Source organism: Ischnura elegans, chromosome X (genome assembly GCF_921293095.1).
Source record: "Ischnura elegans chromosome X, ioIscEleg1.1, whole genome shotgun sequence".
Classification (NCBI taxonomy): Eukaryota; Metazoa; Arthropoda; class Insecta; order Odonata; family Coenagrionidae; genus Ischnura; species Ischnura elegans.
This window is the reverse complement of record NC_060259.1, coordinates 49107315-49126203: the sequence shown is the minus strand read 5'-3', so window position 1 is coordinate 49126203 and position 18889 is coordinate 49107315. Positions and strand designations below refer to the sequence as shown.

Here is an 18889-nt window from a genome sequence, read left to right as displayed (position 1 = left end):
GTATTACTCAGATTGCCAATGATAAAGTTGTACCTCGTATCTAATTAGGACTTAAAATCCTTGTTAATGGAAATGTGTGCCACAAAGGGATAAATATTAATAAAGGGTTTTCGGGTATTTTTCCTGTAACCATATTTTCACGCAACTTACAACCAAAGCTTTCCTGAACATTTTCACTTTTATATGATCTGTCATCTTTGGAGGGTAAAATCAACCTTTTGTCGCTATCGGTAACCCTTCTTTTGGCCAATACTGTGACATAAAGCCTTGAAATGTGCGCATCAAAATCAGATTATCTTCTACTAATAGCAATAAAAAATGCGTTGTTCCAAATTCAAGGAAAAGGTACATTGGAAGTAAATTTTGGATATGAAATGAAAAACTGTTAATAAGTCATGTAAAATTTATTTTCGTTGGAAATATTGTTGCTATTTAATTCCTATTTGTACAATATTTTATTCTATTCGATACGTTTGGGTTTGATAATTCTTTTTTTTTTTTATATGGCTTAAACAATGATATCCCTACTAGTACAAATGCATTTTTTATAACCACAGACATTACTACACTTGTGTTGTTCTTTTTAAAATATTTACCAATGTCTCCGTTATTTTGAAAATGCATTCAAAAGATTCTCAAAATTTTCTTACAGCAGTAACAATACATCACAACACTTTTTATTTCTGGCACGAGTCAATCAATACAAAAAAAGTTGTGATTCAAGTCGTTCGAATTGCATAATGACAGTTTTTCACTTATCTAATTCGATGGCTTAGTTTTTCAAATTTGAATGTGAGGAATAGCTGAGGAGTATCCTGTCTGAAAGTTTTCAGTACCAATAAATGATTACTCTCCGCAGTGTCATTTTTCATGTCCGTAAAAAAATTGCTCGAGGAATATTTAATAAAACGACCTCCACTCCACACGCCTCGTACTAATGCCCTTTTAAGCATCAAGCCTTTGTAGTCACTCCTTGATGCCACCGTGAAAGTTGACGATCTCCATTCTTTCAGCTCCCAAGGCACCGGAGTTAATAAATACACCACGTAACATATAAATAGAGCCATTTCCAAAATTAAGCGGCTCCCGATCGCAGGTGATGCGATCCCTGGGATCTATAATCATCTCTTCTACGGGACGTCAATCTTTGGCGTTCGCGAAGCGGCAAGAGAATAATCTTCCCGGCTCGCGATCTTTGAGATCGGGGGATTCTGCGATGGATTAGCCATCATCGCGCAACACGCTACGAGGCGGGGGAAGTGCGTTGGGAAGGCGAAACCTTTTAGCGACTCGTTCATCATCTCTTCGGTCCTCTCAGCTCTGCAAAGAATGAATTTTGGGGAGGCGTGCGAAATGGATGGCTGGGGATGTAGACAGAAGCGGAAGGGGTTGGGGAAGTGCTGTGTGAAAGTCATGAAGCGAACGTATGTAGCGTGAAAACACAAATTGAACTCAGCCAACAAAATATCATTAGTACTACAGCATAGCGTACTCAAATTAATTTTTATGTCATTAGTAAAATAAATTTGCTATCAATTCTTCTGCAGGAGTGAATAATATACGCTTTCCTTTGATTTAAACATTTATGCACAAAGTTTTCATGATTCGGTTCCAAGAAATGGGATAAAGTTTAGATGAGGCCGAACGCTGGGAAATTGTGATAAAGAAACGGAAGAAATTTGACTTACTAAACGAAAATGAGTTTTTTAGTCACTTCCTCATCTTCGATGCAATCCCCTAACTGATATGTAACCCCACTTCCTTCCCCAAAACCTTTTTTATCTTGTAACATTTCGCAAGTCCGGCGTTATTGATTGTCTGTATGATGTTATCTTTTCAAATTCGTTTCTGTGACTCCTCCTAAACACCCTCACATTTTTTCCCCCTTCGCCTTTTTCCCACCACCACATTTATCCTTCTGATCCTTCCCCCACTCCTTCTGAAATACGATTTTTGTTAGCACCTGAGGATTATTGTTTAACAATTGAAACACCCTCTTCTGAACGCGAAGGTCCACCCGAGTGTGGCTGGAGAGGATTAATGTAAATTCAAAATTGCATTCATTTTACTGTACATACTTCAACCTGGGACGACATAAATGTATTTCTTGCATTTATTTTCGCATATCGCATTTTTATACATGCTATTATAGCAATACTTGACATTGCGTGTGAAAAAGTTTTTTTAAGTGCCAGAATAAATATAATTTTGACAACAAATGTATATAATGTTCAATCTAATGTAAGATTCACGAAAAAATTAAATGTAGAAATATCATAGTACTACCTATGAAGTTACAAGCCAATGAATGCTGTTGTTAAAGTAAAATCACTGTAGTAACATAAAAATGGCGCTGCGATTGTTATGAATCACTAAAAAATGTACAATTAAAAATAATGATTTTTTTCATTAAATACAAAAACACTGTCTAAATTAGATGCTAATTGCCTATTATGCGAAAAAATACAAAATTCAGAAATTATTTTTTTCAGATCACCTAGTTGCGAGCCTACCTCCTTAATGAAGGATTGCATTGGACGTTTGCCGGGTCAATTACCACCTTTCAGAATTGTATGTTCTTCTTGAGTTAGGCAAAAGCCCTGTTATTCTTATATCTGTCTATGAATCCTGTTCCATACTTATCATACTTATATCATTCCCTCGAATGTGGTTATCAGCATCCTGAAACCACTCAATTCTCGCTCAATCCGCTTCTCTGTTCCTTCATGATCCTTCTGTGGCTTTGCTATTCTCGCTCGCTATGCTGAAGGCATCTTTCGTTCGATCTAATGCCCGTTGTTTTCTATTTTATCCTTCTGTCATATATTCTCCATTTTCCTCTGCACTCATATCTTTATGGCCTCCATCCAAGTCGTATCCCTATTCGTCTGCAACCATTTTTGTGCTCAAGGAAATACCACACTCCATATCAGGCATATAAGCCCTTACCTTAACACAGCTTAATAACGTCTCGCTTTAAATACTGTATTCACAAACACTTTCGAATTTCCGCTTCTTGACGTATTAACCTCTGAATTCACTTGCTTTTAACTTAACCCAGCGTGTTAAAATTACAAGGTTTTTTTTATCTCACACGTGCACCTTGTGATCAAGCTGACAAGTTTTTGTATATTTGGTTTCGAGCAGGTTGTAATTAATATAAGTATGCATCAAACTCGATATAGATAAAATTGCAGTTAATTTGAGTATCTTATATTCTGATGAGTTTTTTGCATTTATTTACTTTTATTAAGTTTTTTATTTTCTCAACTATTACAGCCATTTTTAGCCGTTTAATCCATTTCAAATCTAAGTTTACTTTCAAAAATACAAATCAATACGATGTATACAAAAATAGTTCTCAGTGGTTTAAATATTTGTATTGACGTAATTGTCTATTTTAAAAAGGTAGGTTTAGATTATCTTGAATTTTATCTAATTTACTTCTGTAGCGTGTTATAAATCTGAGAGTATTATCATGCGAGACGAGGCTTTGCAATTACGTCGCCTCAATACTTTTTTGAGGATTACGACCAGAATAAAGATAATCAATAAGAATATATTCGAGAATCCGAACGTAAGCATTGACTATTGAGTAGTTTAATCTTGACTCAAATGGAATGACGATATACTATTCAAGAACTTAAAGATAAAATGTATATTGGTAGAGATTGGCAGAGAAATCTATATTCTCTGCCTTAAGCCCCTAATTCACTCCCATTCGAAGATAAGTGCGGGGCGTACTCTATATTGTACATGGCAATTAAATTGAAGAAAACTCCTTTAGCATTTTTATACTCGCATTTTTTCAAGAACCATAAGGGCTGCAACAAGTAATTGCAAGTGATTTAATAAAAAGATCCAAGAAAATATAAATTTACTTTTTTAGGTCTATAAAGGCATCATATTCTTGGTTTATCTTGAATTTTATGTTACTCTGATGAAATACTTAGCTGGATATGCGATCATATCTCCTCTTTTCTTTACTGGGAACCAACGGTGGTAGCTATATTCTTCGATATAACAAGAGAGAAAATTTGCAAGGAATGCCACATTAAAACGGAATCAAAACCTCGCACCGTAATGAAGTTGAAAGTGGCTGAAAACATTAACGCAAAGCTCATTGGTGCAAGCCAGTTAAAGAACTACTTGTGTTCCAAAATTTTTCCCTCCTCTCATACAACCGGGAATTTTTAACTAAATTCCCCTTCTACCGGGGAAATAATCATACAACGTGACAATGATCAAGTCGCATTATGACAACGCGAAAAAGATCCAGATACAAATTCTTCTCCATACTCTCCGAAGTATGCTTCACCCACGACTCGCCTAGAACGGAATTCATTCTCGTCAGGACATCAGTGGACACAACCGACATATTGGGCATTGACACTGCCGAAGACGTTATCGTTCCGGTGGTGTAGTGGGAAAAGTATCATGCAACGAATCGGAGGTTCCACGGATCAAGTCCCAGTGATGGATGAGTTGATGCTGCACACACACTGTAAACATTTTTCTGATCTTAAAACTTCGCAACAGCTATCATAATTTCCATGGGATGTTGCATGGCTATTGAATTCTTACGCGCTTAATTATTTGTCGAAACTAAACTGCTGTATCGCATGACCATTTTGGCAGTTGACTGTGGAGTGAATTTTGACTACCTTTTCCGCGTCGCCCAGCCCAGCTTCAAGGATCCGTACATTAGCTGCATGTGCGATTTGTCACGGTGTACTCTCCCTCTATCATTTCAAGTGAAAATTCCTCGGATGTTCTGCTGAGCTGAGGGAAGGCAGAATATCGAGGCACCCTTACTCAGTAGTTTTCAATCGAGATAATTTGGGCGTCTGCGTATGTGCTATTTAATTCTTTCGTGCTTATTTATTTGTTAAAACTCAGCTACTATGTTGCATAACCATTTGGGCAGTTGTCTGTGGAGTGAATTCTGACTACCTTTCAATTTCATGAGAAACATTGAGCAAATGATTGAGTTAACAGAATGTTAGGCCTGCCATTAAATTTTACAGCAAAATTTGCATTACGCATGCATTTTTTTATATTTCATCATTATCACGGCACTAATGTTATTTCGATGCCATAGAAATATTTGACTGTAGCCGTTAACTGCTGTTTATTTGGTCCCTACTTTGAACTTATCATGACTTTTAATACTCCACTTAGGTTTAGCAAGAAAATAGAGCTCATTCATTCGTTGTAATTTCGTGTCATAAATGCGGTTGCAAGTCAGTTATGTTAATTTGTATACTAATTTTCAAAATTCTCTAATCTGGTATATATTTATGTCATTATAAGTTCAAAAGACTTATTTACAAACCAAAATGTAGCAAATAAAATTAAGTTGCTCATTACCTTTACCTTTATTTTATTCTTATAATTACATGAATCACCATTCATTGTGACATCTTCATTTTTTGGCTGAATCTCCAACATTCTCTGTTCATCGAAGAGGTGCGATAGATTTTTTTGGTCATCCCGTGAATTATAGTGTTTGGTTGAATCTTACCATTGCCTTAGCAAGAAAAATATTTCCAGTAAGCCGCCTAAAGCTTACAAAAAATTACCTCACATGCAGCAAAATTTCCTTTTCACTTTCTTACGGGGAATTTACTTCCGCGATTGAAATGTGGACTAAATGTGGACTTCTGAAGTAGTCTTGGTAGCTAAATTAAAGTAAATGAGTTTGATTGTGAACATTAAATACTTTGCGGAAAATTAATCAGACACAGGAACGGAGAAGACAAGTAAATGACTGCTTGGTACTGCATGTGTGCTTCAGAGAATTGGGGAATTATGCAGGCATTGATAAAGAAAGGTAGAAAGAAATCATAAAATAACGGCTTTGAGCAGAAAAATACCCTCACTTAAATAGATAGAAATGCCTGAAAAGAAGAAATGAAAGGAATGAAAGGTATTTCTGTCGACATTTATTTCAAAATTGATGATATTTCAGGACTCTTAAAAACCAGAAAGCTTCTTGTATGTTAGACAGGTACAGCGTGGAGTCTCATTTTATAACTATTTTCATCATGGTTGACTTGCGTGCTTCTCACAGCATCAGCTTTCATCATTTGGAGCTCTTTAGCGCACGAACTCCTCTACCACCCGCGATTCATTCTTTTCTCGCGTCAGTCCGTGGAATGCATTTTTCCTATTCTTTGCGAAGAGATATTTCGTGGGCTCAGGAATAATATTTGCCCCGTCCCTATGGAGTGTATTTCCCGGGCCTCGGCGGAGGACGATGTTTATTCGGCACACTTCCCGGGACTGGAGGTTCATGAAATGCGCCGAAGGAGCGCGAAAATGAAGTTTCTCGTCGGAGAATTTTCCAAAGCGGGAGGGCGCGGATATCTTTCGTTTAAAATTCAATAAAGGCACGTATAGCCCCGGGCCGTCTGATCAGAAATCAAGATCCTATGCTCCCGCGTTGTGCATTTTCGTATCCGAGCTCGAGAATCTGTTCGTTTGACGGCAGTTTTGATGACTGGGGCTTAGAATGTCTCCTCAATTCCATTTTTAGTTTGAGAGTTCGGGCTTGATGGATCGAATGGTACTAAAATATTCAAGCATTTCTGTCACCCTATCATTTCGACTCGAGAGCAATCATGCTCAATTGCAATCTCTTTGAGTCGGGTGATGACTTTGGCTGGGGGTTCAAAAAGGTAAGGTTTACTCCAAAAATGTTTCAATTCCTTGGAGTAGGAATATTTTCTTAGTGAGCGTAGGGAGATAAATTATTTTTTTATTAAAATTTAAAGTTTTTTTACCATTTGTACAATTTGTTTGTATAAAGTGAATAACATAGATAATTGCCGTGATTTTTTTCTGTATTTGACACGCAATACCCGAGAGGAAAAACTTCGCATTAGGTTTTTGTGTTACAGTATATGATGGCATTGTTGTATTTCATGTACTTACCAAAATAATTAAAGTGAAGTTGAATCTGATACATTCAATGTAGATAGAATTTAATACATTCAATCCACATTATTTTTGATAAGCGTTCATATTTTTGTCAACATTTTGGGCGTCAAATTGTGTTGAGGGCTGTTTATCAGTATTTATTTATTGAGGCAATCGAACTGTTATCAGTCAGGTATTCATTATAGTTACTATTTCCCTCTGAATTGTTTGGTAGCTACTATTAAAAACTGACTTTTTATTGCAAGAAAATATAATATCCTTAAAGGAGTTTAATATTTAAGCTAACAATCTAGGATATGTCTGTATTTTACATATTTAAATATGTAGTTGGAAGCAATATATGTCTTGTAATATTATATGAATCTGAGACTTTCTCATTTGGTCGTCCTCATAAGTGCTTCTGGCTATCGGCCATCACTTGGCTCAAACCATGTTTGCTTCATGGCCTACTTTTCATTTCCCACGAGAATGCAACCTGTCGAATGAGGATACTCCATGTTCCTAGTCGAAACTAGCTCACCACTCGAAAATGAACAATGGCTCTACGGCAATGATCTCCCTTCTAGCCTCCATCAATGGTGACATTAAATCTGAGACGAGAAAAGAATAAATTGGAGAATTCTTGCGGCCAGATGGATATAATAGAAAATCGATTCTCAAGCGAATGCTGTGTTAAACGAGAAAGAAAGAATAAAAGTTTTAGAACACCGGAAAATGGGAACCCGTCACTCATAAATGTTGGAACAGATAGATGAAGAACGAGAACTGAATGAAATCTGAAGCCAGGGCCCCGAAATGGTGAAATTTTCTGGTTTCATAAATAGAGTAGGTACTGCCCTACTTACATTTTCGAGCGCTTAAATTTGAACTTTAGAGCTGAATATCATTTTATTTTAGCTTTCAAACTTTTTTCACTACGGATCATTGATTTATTATTTTCTTCATTAGAATCATATTTAATTTTTGATTTTGCATTATTGGACATATATTTTCCTACTTATGACTTCAAGAATCGATAAATATAAAGTAAACAGTCTAAGATTGTCTTTTAGTTATTTATTTTGTTGTTATATACTGTGACCAGTTGTTAATTTAAGGGATCTTAGGTAACGAGGTAAAATTTTATATTCAAATTAGGATGGGTTCGTGAATGTTATAAAGAATGTCTATGCCGTAAATGACGGATAGACATATATTATATTCGCGAACCCATCCTAATTTACATATCGAATTTTACCTCGTTACCTAAAATCCCTTAAATTAACAACTGGTTAAATTATATAATACTAGAAGAAGAACATGGTGGTTAAGCGTTATATCTGTTGCAGTTTCGCACGGGTATCATTCGGCGGCGCCTCAATGCGGCTGTATCTCGATCAGTGAGGCTTCCGCGATTACCCGTAGGGGAAGTGGTCTTTCTTAGTTGAAAAATGCGTTAAATGTGTGGTTTACGTGATTGATCGACTCATCTGCATTTAACTGTCGTGTATTTCCTCGTGAAAAGTTGACATGGATGACTGCTAACACCACGATTGAGGATTTTCATATTTGATTTTAATGCGCGCGGTGAGACAACAACTCTAACGACGGACTTGATAATCCCTCAATGTAATATTCGTGACTATATCCCTGCCTTTGGTCTCCAGGGAGGTAAATACCACCGCGATCCCGAAGACGAGTTAACTTCCTTGCGGCCGGAGACTTCGCAACAGCCGAGGGCCTACTCATGACCGGCCGTTCCGAACATTTTTCCCGCAAACTTTGCTCAGTCTCACAGATATCCCTTTTAACCCCGTCGATTTGCCTAAAAACCTATCCCTTTGCCTCAGCGATCGTCGTCGTCTACAGGGCCCCAAGCACCCACAGCGATGGTTAAAGCACAAAGGGTCCTCTCTCTCATCGAACTGGGGATCCAATGCTTTGGAGGCAGTCTACAACGAGGGAAGTGCTGGCTGCTCCATGCCTGTGTTCTCGAGTGAACGGCCTGTGATTGATCCCCACCCCTCCCTCCGCTTGGCTGTGCTCGGTTGAATGCAGCGACTGGGACTGGGGAGGGTATCGAACCGTGTGGGGTGGGGGGAAATGGTTATGTGAGGGGAAGGGGTGGGGGATGGTTAAAAGGGGGAGGGAGGGGGCATGTTGCAAACGCGGCTTGTGCCCTTAGCATTCGAGTACAGGCGCCCTATTCAAGTGACAAGGCACTCCGTGCCACTCTCCCCCATCTCATAGCCTCTCGAAATCCTCTCTTTCCACCCCCCCCTCCTTACCCCCTCCTACCATTCCCCTCTGTCCACACTTCCCCTCCATCCCCCGCCCCTCCCGTTGCAAATCGCTACCTCTCTCTTTCTCTCTCTTTTTTCGTATTTGCTATAGCAATTGCAGTTGATCATTGTATGCTCAACGACTCCATCAAAGTCCCTACCCCGTTTGATGCGGTGGTGCTAGTCTTTTTTAGCCCTCCGTTCTAAATTGCGATTCCCATTCCCTGCAGCAAATCTTTATCCCAGATGGCTTCTATCCTAGAATATTTGCAAGGCAGGACCTCGAATCAATGAATCGTCACATTCATTGGCAACGGTTGAAGGACTTCCATGATAGTACGTTTTAATACTCTGAGGGAGCTTAATGAATAGGAAAAAAAGCGTATCAGTTGGATAAAACCTGGCTGGCGATAAAACAACTCATTTCGTTGCTTTGCTTTTTCCTAATCAAAAAAAGTTGTTTTGTTTCTCCAACTACTTTCGGAAATGTTATTTTTCAAGTTTCTTAATTAAATGTGCACGGGGTTTTGATTAACACTAACTATTAGGTAAACTAATGTTGCTAAAAGAAATGCCTAAATTTTTCAGCTCTATACAGGAATATTTAATGCTATCAGAAATTGAAAATATTTAAAAAGTTTCTAACATTCAACTCTTCCTCCGCACCCAAAATACATCCATGATTTCTGAATTAATGCCAATGTACAATGAAATCTTTGTAATGCTTCATGAAATTTTTATTTTGAAAAAAACCTTTCCCATTACTTTCAAGCTATTTCACAACATCCGCATGCTTGTAGCATATAAATTTTCGTCAAATTTTCAATACAAGTTCCGATCGCAATCACTCGCTGTGGTGACGCATGTCCCTCGTGAAATCGTTGGGAAGCCTATCCTTACCAGGCGGACGAGGGTGCATCAAACACCGGAGATTTAAAGTGGGCAGGGATCCTGCCGTTGTGGCTAGTTAGCTTCCCCCGCGGCAAGAATCCAGGTTCGATCCCCTAGAGTGATAGGCTATATTGAATTGCATGTTAGACCCTACTCGGATATTGTGTGGAGAGAGCTTCAAGTCCGGAGCAGTCGAATGGGAATGGCAAACAGCATGATCCCGTCGCAACTCGCGCCCAGAGTGGGTTATCAACGACGTACCGCTCTCGCTTTTCCCAGTACATCTCCCTTTCGTTGGCCGCACTAGCTTCAATCGAAAAGTGGCTTCCGATGTCATGCTCTCCCAGAAATGATTTTTTACTGTTGATGTGATAGAATATGTATGCACTTTTATTGAGGGATCGGGTATTACGCTATGCATCTATCTCCTGGTTGCTGGTGATTTTTATTGAATAATCCTCGGTACCTATTACCTGCTGATAATGATGATGATGGATAGATGATTCAACAAGCATACAGCGCGTGTCTATATTAATTGGAAAACATTTATTATTTCTATTTCATTAATGATTGATGTGGTCGCTCGCAGCTAGGAGTACGTAAAATAAATTCTGCCAACTATGGGAATCGCTATGCATAGGTTTTAGCTAACGAGTGTCACTTTTACAACGCAGGAAATACTCTGGCATGCGAAAATGACCCCATAAATAGCAATGGGGATTCTAATTAAGGCCTGGATTGGTAAAAACCAAGTTCTCTACATTTCTGATGCTTGTTTTCGATCATTCGATGTTTGATAGTAACCGGCAAAGGGATGATTGGCGATGTCAATATAGACTCAACTTTTTTGCTCGGTAATCTGTCGTGGAGAAACGTGCTATTAATGCTAATTACTGATGGGATAAAATTATACAACGTTTATTTTACACTGCATTGCGTCAGCGTCTTTATTATCGTGTTAATAATTTTAATTTGATGCATAAGCCCTCTAGGGATAGCTTGGGCAAAGATATCTCATGAGAAACCATTAACTAGAAAATTAACCGTTATTTTCCTCGGTTATATAGAAAATTTCTAAATTATTACCCACTGATTCATTTATATACTTCGTTATTGATTTTTATTTTACTTTGTTTTTTTTCATAACTCTTAATTATGACATATCATGAGCTATTGATGCACTTCCTATTCAAATTGATGTCTTAAGGCCATTCATGGAGAAATTAATACAAAAACTTCATCCCATACTTAACCAATTATATGGATGCTTCTTCATTCTCTCTTTTTATACATTCTCTGTGGGACTTACCTTTATTAGTCCATATATTCCTCGCTCTGTTCTCGTAGTGGCGTAGACGTGAACTTTGAGCTGGGTAAGTGATGCCAAACAGCGCACGGATTTTCATTAGTTTGCAGCGTCTCACCTGCGGTCTTGATTGGCCTTAACCGGATGAGCTGAGCCGCCGTCATGCGGGTCTTCACGGGAGGCCGTGCCTGATGTGTGGTCCTCGGACGCGGACGGGTCGAGCGTGGGAGCGGCAGTCGCGCTCCGCGGTCCCGGTTTGCTCACTCGGCTAATTGGCGAACGAGCCTAGGCCTCCGTCGCCAGAGCTCCCCGGGACGTCCTCTCTTCGCCTCGCCACTCGCTTCACGACGCACGCTAAGCCACGCGACAGCGGTGTGGAAATCTTAACGCTATCATAGTCGTATTTAGAATCCCATCGCATTTGGTACAAGAACGCTCGTGGCACCCACGAAATTTTACCACACCTACACCTCCCACCTTACCGATTTCATTCACTATTATAATATGATATTTCAAATATTTACACAAGGATAACTATCTTTCTTATACAAACGCATAATTACATACATAATATTTAAAATATACCTTTTATTGAAAACTTTTTATGTCACCTTTCTTAACAGAAAATCTACGTCCTCATGCCTCATAAGCCATTTTTTTTTACAGCGGATTCAAAGCCCCATCTTTTTTCCGAGTTTGCCACATTACTTGGCAACATACTAAATAATTTAGGCCCTAAGTATTTGTATGACTGTCGATAAATTTCAGTCGTCGGCCTAGGTATATCAAATTTTCTCCAAGACCTGATGTCATAAGTTTGTGGTCTGACCTTTCTCGATAAAATCACTAGGCGATAATGTATTTATATAACCGATCGAAAAGAACGGACAAAATTGACTATGAGAAACTCAGAAACACACACAAAAGAGACACTCACAATAACTGACAGACGTTTCAACGGGATGACCCGCTATCTTCGGTGCATAAGGAAGGTGAACTCTGATTTCTTGTTGGTTTAATCTGGTCGATCCCTCATCTGTGATCAGAGTGAACTTGCCTGAAAAAGCAGGCTCGTATTTTTGGACTCACGTGCCTTCTCAGTGCTGCCAAATTTTTCCCAAATGAGGTCCGTTTTTGAAACACGAAGGTTCAAGTGATCCATATTTTCACCATGTAAATAGCACAACTCGACTGACGGAGACAAATCCTCCCACGATCACAGCTGCTTCAAGAAAATAGTATTTTATAATAAAACCCTCTGAGGGTACTAAATTCCTCTCTGGCAATAGGTATAGGTCAACGTATACGGCCATTCATTAGGCAATTTCGTACTCTAAGCGTACCAGGAAGATCTCATTATTTCGGGTATTTTAATCTACCGATTTCAATATACTCCATTCCCAGAATTGCATGCTATTATTTCCTCCTATTTAATACTGCAGGTAGTGATAGTACCATGCTGGTTGGAGAATTACCACCAGGGGTGGTCTGATCAGGTTGGCTGGTCACATATCGCCAAGGTCCCCGAGCTTAGGGGCCCCCAAATTGCTCGCGTCTATCGTGAGGCGTATATGAAAGGTGTAATATAAAATACTTACACTTCTTGAATCAAACTGTTTTTGAAGTTATGTTATTCTACGTTTTCATTAGCTGATTTATTTACAAAATACTCATTTTTAAGAAATTTTGTAAAAAAGATAATATTAAGGTGCGAGAAGATACATAAAAACCTGATTCTTTTTTGAAAGGGTTATTCGAAACAGTTATTTTATATTTTTTTACATTTCAGTGCAGTTTCAAGGAACAAATTCAATAAATGGGTAATAGAATGATAATACATTGCTAGGTTTTGTAGTCCGAGAAATTCTCCTTTTTCATAGTATTTTTTATCACGAAATTGCTACTTTTAATTAACTTTCATCTAGTTTTTAAGAGCTAGAATAACCTCTAAATCAATTTCTGGGCATGCAACTTACTAAATTTTTACGAGGATCTCCGAATCCCTCGGTAAGGAGAGACCCATCATGAGCCATAGCCGAAAGCCCCCAATCACCCCTGGCCGCCCCTGACTACAGCTCCATTCATATCAATGTCTGATGTGAATTTTGGATTGTAGGAAAATCCCAGAAGCATTTTGAAATTTTTAGGGAATATTCGTCTATTTTTGATATACTGCGTCCCTATATTTCCCATCTTTCATGTGTGCCTTAATAGAAGTTATTGCGAGACGTAAATCATGACTTCATACCGTCACTCCTGTTTGTAGTGTATGATGAAAACCACTGTCCAGTTTTGTACTTTTACCCGTAGATATTTAACAGATCACTTCAATTTTTAATTCCTTCATTTTCGAAAATTTCTCTTTCCTTTTCCTTCCCTCTCCTTACCTTTTCATAGGAATTCCTTCTCTTCAAATAATTTCGAATAATAATGTTGTTTGACAATTTGCTTTTGATATGTAGACGTCTAGTATCCTAACACCTCCTGCCATTTTCCTTTCTTGGTGGCCCACGGGGTAGTATGTAGGTGTAGATAAATTTACGTTCTGCAGGTCTTCAAAAACGCTCTAGTTTAGGTGACATATTTTCGCTGTCGTAGTGTTGTATTTGGTGTGATAAGTTATATAGAAATTAGCTTCTAACCTCAATTGGTTTTAAGTGTATCCCATGATCCCATCTCATCACTGCGCACAAGGATCAATGTGCGGAGGCACGTTAAATGGGTGTACCTATGTGATGGCTCTATGATATAGTATTTTATCAACGCTAGTTACATTTCAATACAATTGCTTCGATGAATTTTATCTTTTATGTTTCAGTGGTCCTGCAGCATTATGAAATCAGCGTGTATGATGCACACGTCGTCCTCGGGAACACAGCAGTTCTAAGATGCAACATTCCCAGCTTTGTCAAAGACTATATGGCAGTGACTTCCTGGCTGCAGGATAACCATTTCAACATATATCCATCCATCGAAGGAGGTAAGGGTACCATTCATTTTTTTGTAGAAATAATTATGTCCACGAATGTAAGATCCACGAATAATCTTTATAAAGTTATCATGTATAGCCGAGATAAATTCATGTCTCGCGCCAAGATGAGAGAGAGAGAGAGAGGAATTTGATTGGTTACCTAAAGGTAGCGTAAATAAATGTGCAGTAATATTCATTCTCAACTATCTAAGAATCTACGCTGAACTTACTCTTCCAAATTAATATCGTCTTATACGTGGGGAATGGTAGTAATTTTGAGTGAAGTAACCTCACATCAAAGACCGCCTAAGTTTCGATAGCAGCGCATTTCACCGATGACTGCCTGTCTTTGCAGATGGCAGAAGCGGATGTCTCGTCATATACATTGCGTGGTGATGTCTAGGTTTATGACATTTTTCGGGTGCGGTTTAGTGAACCATTATATTGTATCCTTGACTAATGACGGAGGCTAGGACGTCTTCTGCAACATGATAAGTTCATACCTTGGAATCAGTGCAGCCCGGAATCCAGTGAAACAAAGAACACTCCTTCAAAGCACGCTTCATGCTTTTATGGAATTAAAACTATATTAAGCCCGTCATTTTTTATCTTGCTGAGGTAAATCTAGATCGTTTCAAAATGAAGGTTTCTGTGCACGCTAAATCTCAAATCCACACGTAAAATTAATGTTATTAGCCTTCCTTCTAATCATTAACGAATCATTTCAAAAATATCAGCTTAGCTCAAATCGACACTTAGCGAAATGTTCTGAAACATGTTTTATATTTCCAAACATTCGGGGTGAGTTAATAGCAAGCTATAATTTCTGTCTAATAAATAGTGTAGTTTTATTAGAATAACTCGATAAAGTAGTAAATGATATGTTGAGTAAGATACAATACAGATTTAAGGAAGATTTTGTACTAGATATTCAAATTTTCCATTCGTGGAATAGATGATATTTAAGTGTCTATGATTGCCGCGTGACTGCTATTTTCTCGTAGAGAGAGTGAGATTTTTTAAAAAATTGTCATTGATGAAAATAGAGAGAAAACATGCATCACCGCAACATTTTCCCTATTTTCATGAATGAAGATCTGAAAAGAAATTTCACTCTCTTTACCAGATTATAGCTGTCACACGACAATAATTTACACTTGAGAAGAGACACGAGAGTAAAACGTTGCGGTCACGCATATTTTCCTTAATTTTCACTAAACAAGTAGAAACATTTGGCGAAGTCAGCGGTATTTCACAACCAAGTCGGCTATAAAGTGACCTGGAATTAAAATGCACGTGTTGTCATGTTTTTATTTTACACGTTATTCGTGTGAAAGAAAAATGTTCTCCAATGGCCTTAGCTTTAGGCCGTCACGTTGCAGGTATAAGACAAATTACTGTGTGGGTTTGCTGGAGCAGGGGGATTCGCAGAAGTGACTAGCCCCAGCCATTCAAGCGGGAACCCTTCACCAGCACTCACTCAACTCGAAGGATACTTTGCGAGGGTTGAAAGGGACTTGCTAAGGTTTCTTCGGTCGAGACACCTATCAGCCACGCATAAAAATACTCACTCTAAAGGCCGTTTTACACGGTACTCGGAATTGCGCAGGTTAGAGCTGCATTAATTTCTAAAATGGCGTGGAATTGCGCGAATGCATGAAAGAAATTAGAACAGGGGCTATTTTGCCGTCTCGCATCCACGCATTCTCGCATGTGTTCTAGCAATTCGCCGCTTTACACGACGCAATTTTGATTGCGCCTTCGCACGTACGTCAGATTGCGCAATTCCGTGTACCGTGTAAAACGGCCTTTAAGGCCCAACGTGCACAGTATGACTGTTCTGCAACTATTTTTTCGAACCAGTTGACCACCCAACTGGTTTCTTCCCTCGACAATATATCAAAGTTGCGAGGCGCACGCAACGCGACTGATTTTTTAATATGCCAACCCAATCTGAAACCAGTCGCACACAGCCGTGGCCTGCGGTTGCAGGTTCGAGTTGCACGAGACCAAGTAGTTTTTTCCGGAGTTTTGACGGCCGTATAGTATCAATCTCCACATGAATGATCAAGAACTCAAGGCGAAGCTCGATGGAGTAGTGACGAGGCATGAAGTTCTGTACAGCTATAAATTAATTATCGTCTTCGGCATAGGTAAAAAATTTTATTTTGGTATTCTTAATATTTCATTTTTTAAGTAATATTGGATTATCGCATATTACGCGATCCCGGCCAAGCTAAGGCTTTAATATTTAAAGTGCGGGAGCGTATATATTCGTTTTGCACGCTAACTGCGGCATTTACCCAAAATGTCTATTGCTACCTGGATATATTGCACTTGAGCACTTTCCTCACCATTATGATCGCTAAGAGGCTTAATTCTACCAGAGAGTCCAGGGAGTACCTCCTGAACAGGGGTCTCTTCTCCATTGGCTAAATCGTGAACTCCCACAGACACAGGTGTACTTTGTCCCAATTGAGCTGCCCCAATTAGGCGAACTATCCCGTATATGGGCGTAAACAAACTTTGAAATGATAGAAAGAAGACTAAGAATGTTTTTAATAAAAACGAAGTTTATTAAAATTTTAATTTGTTTAATAAATCAGCGAGTATAGTTAATTTATTAAATATTTTTAAGAATTACATAGGCCCTGCTTGAAAATATTTTTCACAGCCTCAGGCGAAGCTGGATGAATATCTTTTACTGAGTCCTATCAAGTGTTAATTTGTTAAGAATGTATGATTCCTAAATATTTCATTTAGCTATAAGCATGAGAATACTTGCTGTCCAAATCGTATCTCCTCGTCCAAGGAATTTGTCCAATGTACTCTTCTGTATTGTCGTCATCCTTGTCATATGAACAAAGTCGGTACAGAAATCCAATGATGACATAGGGCTGCCTTCATTGCCAATTGCACGAAGAAAAGTTATAGCCCCTCAATGAACCTACTTTCATCCTGAGTGTAGTGGTCATGACCAAGTTTCAAAGCTAGTTCCTCTGACTTCTTGTTCAAAATTGAAGCATTGACCTCTGAGGTAAACCCTTCGTTCACTCGCTATGAAAAACGGTTGATTTAAAGCGTCCTCAACATCTGGATCCTTACCTTGACGTTTGCGTTTCAGGGACGACGCTTGCTTTCCATAGCAACTCCATTCTTCTGTTAGTTTATCCTGTTGCTTCAATAACCGAGCTATCGTCGATCTCGGCACCCCAGTTATCTCTGACAAACGGCAATGACTGGATTGGGGATAGTCTTTAATTTTACCCAGTTTACCAATTTTTCTGCCAGTAAAAGGTCCTTTCGCGGCATATTACTCAAGAAAGGGAGTGTTAACTGACTCTCTTCACTAAAACAATAACACTAATTCAAAAAAACAAAAAGTTCTTAGTAAGTAAAATTGTTCATCTCGACCAGTCACCTCAGCTCGACATCACCCTATAATCCCTAGAAATTGGCCCGTACCCGCCCGTATACCAGGTGTCACCACAGGTGTCGCCACTTCATTCTCACTATCCTGGGCTCATTCTATTACCCATAGCCCGGCTACCGCCACAGAAATCCTCCCCTCTTAAACAAAACAGTACGCTGAATGAAGTCTCATGGTCGGGAGACGGAATCTGAATCGTCTATCTGATAGTTAAACAACAAAAGCTTTATAAATAAGGCAAGAATAGGTACAGTTGTGGAAAAAATAAGACTAAATTAAAGGAAGAAAATATAAAAAAAATAATCTTATACTAAAAAATTTAATTTCGCCGCGATCATAGAGTCAATGTCGCCGACTCATGGCGCAATAAAGCGGCATGCTGTCCCAGTTAAGCGGAGATTTAAGGTTCTCTTGCATGTTACCTGTTAAACACCCTAGAGGTCACTCGAAGGGCAATTTTGTTGAGATAGAGGTGATTTAATGCTTTCTTCAAAGGATTTACATTCTCAGTTGTAATTTGGTAGCCAGTGTCCGCAGCAGTAATTTTTGCCTTACGTGCGGCGAAATTCCTTTCATTACGGCCATATAATACGATTTTTGTTTCACTATTGAGGCCTCAAAGCATACATTACTTGTGCTAACATTAAAAGGGTGTTTTCAGGTATAATATGTTTTGAAATAACTAGCAACATTGAATAATTTGCACATATGTGCGACCTGGTCTCGGTCGTAGCAATTTATCGTGTCACATGTTGGTTAATAATTACTTCGTCATATCACTTCCTTTTTATGCATTTATTTACCCTGAAATTAACATCCATAATGCCATAATACTGTTTGAAAATTTTGCCGTATTTTTTGCGTGAGATTAGATTTTTTCGATATCCGAAGAATAATTTCTTTTACACTGGAGATAATTGTGTACATTTTATCACTTATGAAAACTTATACCCATGCACGATGAGAAGAAAATCATCATTCGTGTATAATTTGTGAAACCCCTTTCCAAATATTGGTAAACGGTGGAAAATATACTGCCCTTTGCAATGGTATTCACCATAGCTATAACACTGGTTTACAAAAAACAA

General features: G+C 38.6%; 1 protein-coding gene across 2 annotated transcripts in view; it reads left to right on the top strand.

Moving 5' to 3' along the window:
* The window catches only part of LOC124171419 (Down syndrome cell adhesion molecule-like protein Dscam2), a 578614-nt gene that overhangs the window by 346856 nt on the left and 212869 nt on the right, over positions 1–18889 (top strand). For both annotated transcript variants that reach the window (XM_046550593.1, XM_046550594.1), the window contains exon 3: positions 14219–14380. In XM_046550593.1, coding sequence (XP_046406549.1) covers positions 14219–14380 — 162 coding nt within the window. The remainder of the gene's footprint in view (positions 1–14218; positions 14381–18889) is intronic.